The 9,653-nt window shown below is 30.1% G+C and overlaps 1 protein-coding gene across 1 annotated transcript; it reads left to right on the top strand.

Annotated features, from left to right (window-relative positions):
- The first annotated feature begins 529 nt into the window (after positions 1-529).
- On the top strand, positions 530-2,655 carry LOC123305890 (hemolymph lipopolysaccharide-binding protein-like). Its single transcript, XM_044887732.1, has 3 exons — positions 530-697; positions 1,039-1,330; positions 2,353-2,655. The coding sequence occupies exons 1-3, from the start codon at positions 590-592 to the stop codon at positions 2,511-2,513; spliced, it is 561 nt and encodes a 186-aa protein (XP_044743667.1). The 5' UTR covers positions 530-589; the 3' UTR covers positions 2,514-2,655.
- Positions 2,656-9,653: the final 6,998 nt, after the last annotated feature.

Below are 9,653 nucleotides of genomic sequence, written 5' to 3'. Positions count from 1 at the left end.
ACTCCCACTTCCCAAGCATCTTACAACTATCTCAACGCATATCGAAGCTTCAACACATGTATATACCTCGCACTTAGATGCATTGCTTAACACATTTATTCTGCTAACTCGTGTCACTAAAGACAGGTCGGTAACGAAAATACAATATGGCGATAGGCAACCAAATGTGAATAAGAAAAAAGTTATAGTTGGCTAACCTTGTTAAGTTGGGTATCATTGAATAGGTATTTGAAAATCCTAACTAAAAAGTGTAAAATAGAAAAATTAATTTAAAAACAGTAATAATTAAGTCCAGGATTCAACATAGCGGCTTTAACAGTTTGGACCTATTATAATGTAGACCGGCTCAAAACTTTCCCATAATGGGTTCCGACTGTTAAAGTCACTATGTAAACAAACGCACTTATTCGCTCGAACACTTGAAGAAATACAGTCGAACACTTGAAGAAATAAAGTTGAATAAATATTGAAAAAATAATAATATTCATAAAAAAGTTTTTACGTGTATTTAACAACATGCAAAGAAAAAAGCAAAATTAGTTATTTCATGAGCTTCAGTCACAAGCTTTAGCTCAAACTAGCTACAATCATGGTTACCATTCGAGTTTTTGTAACATTAATTCTTTGGCTTTTAAAAGGACATGCTGTAAATGGTTTGGCAATTAATGAAACTATTTTAGAAACAAATTCTAACGCAGTAAGTTAAATAAAATTCATTAAATTTTAGAAAATTTTGTATCGAAAAAGTTGAAGTTATTCAAATAAATGTGTGTTTTCAAGAGTTTATTTTAAAAAGGAAGAATGTTGGATAAAATATGTCTTGCGTCTGCTATGGATTGCGTTAATTAACGAATTTCAGTTTGCCTATAGTTAAAATTAAATTATTTAATTAAACAATTAAACCATGTTAAAATTGTCGGAAGTTATAAGCAATTTAAGGTTGCAAATTGATATGTGGTTTCCAATTTTTGTTCTAATAGTACCTAATTTCATACCAAATCATGACCTTTATAATTAAAAGAAAATACCCTTTTTCAGACTCATTTGGAACCAACATCATCAAATAACAATAATCTCTTGTTGAGGTTGGGTAATAGTTGTTATAAATTCCACACAGATCCACAAATTTGGAATGAGGCACGAAAAATTTGTATTAGTGAAGGCGGTTATTTAGCAATATTGAATACAGATCAAGAAGCTCAATATTTAGCAGCTTTATTAAACGGTCTCTATCCAGAATCAAGTTTAGATGATTCAATTCCAGATAAATATTGGACTTTCATTGGATTCCATGCTTATTTCCAAAAGGGTGAATACGTAACAATTGATGGTATGAATTTTTAAATATGAAAATTTTATTATAGAAACTCAAACTCTCGGCAATCCTCTTGCCCGAAAAATTGTTCGACATTCTGATTTGGACAAAATTTACTTCAATTGCTTGAATCAAATTTAACGGTTTTTTATTTGCTTGCTACGGAAATTGAATCTTGATGACATTTATACTACCCTAGAATAGTATATGCCTTAAGGATAAATTTTTGTTGACTTCGAGTTGAGACATAGTTATTGAAATAAATACCACGATACTCGAAATAAAATTGTATATTAAGAAATTCTATTTAAAAAATTTTGCTACTGACGATGATTGCGTTGCAGTCGAAATAGCGATATTTAGCGACATGTAAGTATGTTGTATTTTTTTAATTGTATTTTTTAAATAGAATTTTTTAATATACAATTTTATTTAGAGTATTGTGGGATTTATCAATAACTAGTATATGCCTTTTTTGAGTCCGTTTTAAATTTAAGTTAATTAACTTAAATGAAATGTTTTTTGGAGAGTTTGTAACAATTTATGTAGAAATTGGGTAGCAACCAGATTGATATCAAAGCATAAATATCGGACTTTCGGTCTCCCAACAAAAGCAACATGTACATACTTTCGGCCGAAAAAAAAAAACTACAAGGGTAGCAAGTTTGAGAGCCGTGAGAAAATAAGTACTTTTCTCACTCACTATGCGTGGTAAGATTAGTTCATTATCGCTTTAGTGTGGTAATGAAATAATTACCGCAGTTACACACTTCAAATTAACAAAATATTGCCAAAATGTAAACTAATAACAAGTTTCTATTGTAACATTTTTAATTCTGTATTAGCCATGACAAATTTTCAAGAATATTAATTTCTCAATAAGCCATGCCAAATTTTAAATAATAAATATTACCATTGTCCAACTCTTACTTCGCACTCGTTGTGCGCAGGCGTACTTTCATGATGCTGTTATCCCACTAGTATCGTAAATAACTATTTCAACCTTTCAAATTTACTACTGCATTTATTTTAAATAGGTTTAAATATAGAAAGTTCCGGATTTAACCATTTTAGTCCTGGTGAACCAAATAATCCAGGTGTTGAAAATTGTGGAACAATTGGGCGAAATGGCCTCTTAAATGATTATTTTTGTGATCGAAAATCAATCTATATTTGTGAAATACCCGCGAAACAATGATGGATGCAACTGGTAATTAAAAGTAAATATAATGTGTCTCATTTTGAATGTAACCATGTATGTAGGGGAAGGTGTAGTACCTAGAATCAAAATTTACATTTAATTGTTTTAGGTGCTTAAAGCCATGCAATAAAATTTTACAAACCGTAATTATTACTGTTTAAAGGACCTTTATCCCTAACCACTATATGGGTGTTTCTGAAATATACACCAAGATACTGCCCAGTGATGCACATAACCTAAAAAATAAATTATGACATATTGTCATCATTATAATTAAATATGCCAAAATATAATTTATAGGCTATGTGTAACACTGGTCATTACACTGGTTTATATTGCGGAATCAACCTATCAAAGTCCCAAACGTTTCTCTTACAGGATCCACTACAGTAAAAGCCCAGCGATATTTTTAATTTCAACAGGTATTTTTAATAACTCGGAGTGAATTAGACACATTTGCCTCCTTTATACCTACTTCACTAACATATACTTGGAAACCGATTAAACACAAGATAACGTGTTCATGGTACATTATGTTGTTAGATTCACGGTACATTGAAACTAAGGTCTTCAAAATTTAAAGTTCTGTTTAAAACTGAATTATTTTATTGCAACTTAGTCACCAATAACCAATGATTTATGTTGATTACGATTTAAAACTAGTGAAATTTATAAAATTTAAAACCCCCCGAAAAATATTTCGGCTACCGAATCTTTAACTCGCATTTGAAACATATCTAAGAACAGGTTCCATTAAATTGCCTTTTTCCTTAAAACCTTCTCCAAACTGAGCCGATTTGGAAGATCATCGCCAGTTTTTAGTTTTTTCGGGTACGGAACCCTAAATTCGCACTTGAAAAAGAGCTAGGTTAAGTTATATTGGATGTCCAAGGAGGACACACTTAGGCTATAGAACCCATATCACCTTTCCGCTGATATTTTAATTTATCAGCTCCTTAATTTCAGAGCTCCTTCATGCGTATATCATGCACTACACCAGTCCATCACAACTATTAATTAAATTAATTTTGTTGCGACGGCGACATACCGCAGACGGAATAGGTTACGCCTTAACCAACCGAGCTAATAGGGCGACTGAAACATAAATAAGAACATTATCTTTTAAATTACCTTTGAAACAAAACAAAAAATATCAAAATCAGTTCATCCGTTTGGAATACGATGCCACAGATAGACATACACACACACATAGCGGTCAAACTTATAACACCTTTATCTACTTTATTTTTATTTTTATTTTTATTCTTTATTTTTTTAATTTGTCTACTTTACACGACAGTAATATCTTCTTAAAAAAAATCTAAAATCGCAAAACGCGATGTAAAGCTTCTTTTTTGGTATGTTATTTGGACCCCTTAGGGAAGTGTGAAAGTACGTCTTGCAACCAAAAAAACAGTTGTGCTACCTACGTAATCCGTAAAAAACTACAAATTTTCAACCCGCAGCTCCGTACATCTAATAGTTTTGAGATGATTCTTGAAAATTTACATGGTTTCAGAAATGTTAAAATTTAGAATTTTGCTTATGTTAAACCGTTGGAGATAACACAAAAGTTTAAATGTAAAACATGTTTCTTATAAACATTAACAACTTTTGTTATAAACAATTTTTCGTAAACATCATTGTTTTCTCGTGAAAAGGCAAAATTGGCAAAATTTCGGTGTCCATTTTCTCCAAACATATAAAAGATAGAGTAGTGAAATGTGCAGGTAGCTTCAACTAGTAAGCCTAATGAAAAATTCGTGAAAAAAAAAACACTTTTTCTAGAAAACAATTTTCAAAACTTCCGAAAACTAGTACAAATGGCGGCTGGAACGCAATCGAAAGATGCATTTTTGTTATGTTATTTGGAATCCTTAAGGGAGTTTGAAACTTTTGGGGAGATTTGCAAGAAAAAAATTTTGCTATCTACCTAATAGGTAAAAAATGAAAAAAGTCCCAAAATTTGAAGCACAACTTATTTCTTTTCAAAATGTTATTTCAAACTCCCCTAAGTGTTCCAAATAACATAAAACAAAAGCAGCTTTACATCGCGTTTCGCGATTTCAATGTAAAATTTGACTGGCGTATTAATATTTATCTAAAAGTCGTGAAAAATTTATATACATATTAAAACATAAAAAAATTTTTAATTTACATGGTAAATTTATATATACTCATACGACTTTGAAACATGTCAGTGTGCATGTTGTGATAAAATAAACTCTTATGTATTAAAATTATTCCGTCAGAGGAAATATGAAAATTTCCGTTGTGGAAAATTCTTATACATCTTATAATATTTAATTTACATTCAAATAAAACATATTCCTACACTGCATGTGTCCTTACCATGCCATGATTTTATGCTGCTGAACGTCTCGATTATTTGTTTTCTATATCAAGTTTAAATTTCTTATATGTTCTGGATAAGACGTTTGTTGCTACAATATGATTTGTAAAATATTGAGAGACGAACAAACTTTAATTTTTCATTACAGTCAATTGGTTTCATAACCTTAAGTATTGTTTTTAATTTGATCGACCATAAATATTCATGTGTGAATAGATGAACCACTTAGTGATGGGACGAATATTCGAATTCACATTCGCATTTGCGAATATTCCCGTATTTTTTAACATTCGCATTCGCAAAATTCGATGCGAATGTTTTGCGAATGTTTTTGAAAAAAACCACGTGATTTTATATCATAATTTACAAAATAATCCCAAACTTCACTAATAAAAACTCGATTTTGAGATCACTTTTTAATCACTGTTAAATTTGAATGTTGGACAAATGCAATTATAGTAAACTAGCCTCAAGTTTAAAAAAAACTTAATTTTGCTTTTAATCAAGACTCATATGGTTTGTTTTTAATTAACTTATACGACGGACTCTTTTACGCTAATGCAGAATAATATGTACTACCGTAGCTACCGTAACTCATGACAACCCTGCACCCATGACTAAAAAACGTAAACAAACGTAGAAAAGTTGTGAAAAAAGTTATTAAATTAATATTAGGTGAACATGTTTTAAAAATAGTTTCATTTGAAATATCTTTACAGTTGCTGATGAGACTTCTTAATGATGTCGTCAGTATTGGAAAACATTTATAAAAACTGTTACATTCCTATCATGTTTGCAGATTCACTTATTATATAACTGATTAAAAATATAGATATATTTTTTCGTTAAAATTATTAATTATTTGTCTAGCCTGTTTTTCCTAAGCGGTACAATTTTAGTCCGTTAGTATATTTTTCATCAGAAACCAATATGATAAGATAAAATGAGTTGTGAATCATGTTATTTGATAAAGGAATAAGGAAGATAAGGTATGGACAGAAAAAACAGACTGGAGAAATAATATATGAGAATTAATTAAGTTTATCCATAATAAGTTATTGTGAGCGCTTCATTTGAAAGTTTACATTCGCATTCGCGAATATTAGAAATAAACATACGCATTCGCATCCCCCTAAATAAGATTCAAAGAATAGAATAAGAGACTCGTTTAAAATAACAGATAGGTACTTATAATACAAAACTTTACAAATAAAAATAATTACAAAGATTTTGATGTGTTTCGTCTAATAAAATGCATTATATAAAATATCGCCTCCTGTATTTTCACTTTTTTCAAGTTACTGTTTACTTGCTAAACAAAAAAAAAATATTTTAAATTGCTTATAAACGATCCAAAGAAGAAATATAATTTGTGAAAATTATTTGATTCTTAAATAAATTGAGGAAATTAGTTGTGTTATCAACATATTATATTTTGAATTATTCGACCAAATTAAACATTGGACCTTGCATGAAATCAGGTATTTTTGTTTTTTTGATATGTTGTTTGCAAATTTTCGATCTCGGAAAACAACCGTAGCATCCCGGTAAGTGAGAAAAATCTCGAAAATTTTGACATTATTTCAGTTTTTGCCGATTTTGAAGGACTGGTTTTTTATCATAAACTGTAGCGTTTTTAAAGAAGGTTAAATTTACAATAATTTGAGATCAAACTTGTTTTTATAGTACCGATAGTTTCGGAGATACAGCTTTTCAAAGTTTGTCAATTTTTTCAAGCTATACGATTTTTCTCAAAATTTCATCTCGTAAACCGTTAGAGATAGAAAAAAAGTTTACATGTTCCTTATAATTTACAACTTTTGTTTGAAACATTTTTTCGTAAACATCACTGTTTACTCGTGAAGGTGCAAATTAGACAAATTTTGATGTCCATTTTCTTCAAAACTACTAATTTTCGCTACCTTTGATCTTGAATAGCTAAGGACGCGCACGAAATAGAGGTGTACTATCGAAATAAAGGTTTATACAAAAATTAAACTTATTCCGTTAGATTCCAAGGTGAAACCGTAAGATAATTTGAGTATAAATTACTTTTGTAGCTTTATGGTAAACTACTGTTTATTGAGGAAAATAATACAAAATCTATAGAAAAATTAAAAAACACATTTGTTAATTCTTATATAGCAAACCCCCTCCCCACGATATTTGAAGGTAAATTACCTAGATGTTTTGGAACAATCATTTTTTAATACATCTCTTTCAAATAGGGTATGTGGTAATATATCCCTTCACAAGGTTTTTTTGATATAAAAGAGTTCAAATAGAAAACTAAACTATATCATAAGAAAAACATTAGAAAATTCTATACCGCCTAGTACCTACGAACTGTTAACCTATATGCATCGCAAACAATATTCTTCAACTCAGAGAACACAATACTACAATACAAGATCTGTAGTTTTCTTTGATTTCCTACACTGAACCAGATTCTATGAAAAAACTCCAGTGTACACAGGATACAAAGTATTCCAAAAGTTACCCAGACATTCTCAATTTAAAGTAAAATTTGAAAAGTAGAATTAACTGTTTATGATCTCAATGAAATACTTGAAATCTAATTTATGTACGACTGACTCTTTGCATCAAGGTATACAAAGTTTCGTCCCAAGTTTGTTACGCTTAAAAATATCGATGCTACGAACAAAATTTTGGTATAGGTGTTCATAAAATCACCTAATGCCCATGTCCGGTTATCTGCTTGTCCGTCTGCCTGTCAACACGATAACTCGAAAACGAAAAGAGAGCCCAAGCTGAAATTTTTATAGCGTGTTTAGGACGTAAAAAATGAGGTCGAGTTCTAAATGAGCAACATACGTCACTTGGGTCTTGGCTTTGTAGTTTTAATGTAAAAAATATTCCTTATAAAAAAGTAAACAACTTTCGTTGGAAATATTTTTCCGTAAACCTCACTGTTTACCCACGAGGGCGCAAATGAGGTGACAATTTTATATTATATATTATATGGGATTTTCTGTTCTGCGTGTGTGGCTATCTAAGACTGGATATCTTTCGTTACTTACGTGACGTCAAAAAACAAACGACTGTGTCATTAACTCGGTCAATACATAGTATTTCAGCAATTGACTTAGTCAATTGTTTGTTTTCACTTGCTTACAAATAAATTATGATTATGATTATGATTATGATGATTATGATTATTATTATTATTTACGAATGCTCTATGTGTTTACTCTTGTACAGGGGAATAATATTACCTCCCTCACGCCTGTAACTGTAATATCTTGTTATTCTTCAACAATCTTCTGTTATTATATGTCTTTCAAATTGTATGGTGATCCTCAGAAGCAACACATTCGACTCCATAATTGTCTTCCCATAAATGCCATAAAAGTCCTTCCGACGACTGCGGTTGTTATTACAAAGAATATTTTCATTTTTTTTTCTACGAAATAAATAATTAAAGCTAAATTCAATTAAATGTTTACCACTATTAATGGTTTGGTATATTTGAGTCTCCTTTCGAATGGTGTCTATAAACACTATTAAGTAAGGTTTCAAAAAAATGCGCGGGACAGCGTGAAACTGGAACAAAAATGCGATGACTAATTTCTTGGGGGTTCTTTTATATATATTTAATCATATTAAATTGACTGTAATTTGAAAAAGTCAATTTATAACAAAAGACAAGACACCTTTGTTTAAATAGTTTCCAGAAACCAAGAGTAGAGTTAAAACCTCTCTACTCTGACTTTCTAATCCAATACGTTCAAGCTTTTTGTTTGGTTAATAAAAATTTGCAAGTAGAGCCCTGGACGTAATTTTAAGATAAACAACTTGTATAGGGTGGTGGAGACAAATTTAAAAATATATATTTTCAATTTTGATGGTGAATTATGTTATAACTTGACAATACAAGACGAAAAATAAGAGTAAAATTTTTCGATATCTGTACCTAAGAGTTTTCAAAATATTGAAAATTAAAATTTTTGTTTAATTATTTAGCTTTCAATATTTCGGAAACCAAGGCAGATATCAAAAAATTGTATTCTTATTTTTCGTCTACATTCATGAAGTTATAAAAAAATCAATCATCAAAATTGAAATAAGGTACAAATAATTTTAACCCTAACCCTAAATTTAAAATTATCTTGGCACCTTGATGTTCGGACTACCTTAAACGTAGAATGAAGTTTGATTTATGTTGGTGGGTGTTCAGGCTAATCAAATATATTTGATAGTATTTAGGTTATATACCTACAGAAGTTTGTTCTTAACATTCCAATGTGATATTGATATAGTTTAATTACAGTATGACAACTGCATGAAAACCACATTAAAACAAATATTACAAGCTTGAAATATCAATTAAGGAATTAGACAATGTGTAATTCCTACTACTATTATAAGGGGGAAACAATAAATTATATTGAGTGAGTCTTACAAATTGTTAATGTGTCTATGTTTTATACGACCTCTTTCATATTTTTATACCATGTATCATCACTACATATTATAAAACAAAGTCGCTTTTTCTGTCCCTATGTCCCTATGTCCCTATGTACGCTTAAATCTTTGAAACTACGCAACGGATTTTGATAGAGTGATTCAAGAGGAAGGTTTTTATGTATAATACATCCATATTATAGTAGAGTAAGGGGTTGAAATAGGGGTTGAAAGGGATATGCTTCAAAAACGTTTTTTAAACAAATTTTTTATAAAACCTTTTCGTTTAAAAGGTCATTTAATGGAGAGTGTTCTGGGCTATATTTTAAGTGAGAGCTTATGGTTCCGTATCCGAAAAT

The sequence above is a fragment of the Chrysoperla carnea genome, chromosome 1 (assembly GCF_905475395.1).
Source record: "Chrysoperla carnea chromosome 1, inChrCarn1.1, whole genome shotgun sequence".
Lineage (NCBI taxonomy): Eukaryota > Metazoa > Arthropoda > Insecta > Neuroptera > Chrysopidae > Chrysoperla > Chrysoperla carnea.
This window is presented reverse-complemented; position numbering and strand designations above follow the sequence as displayed.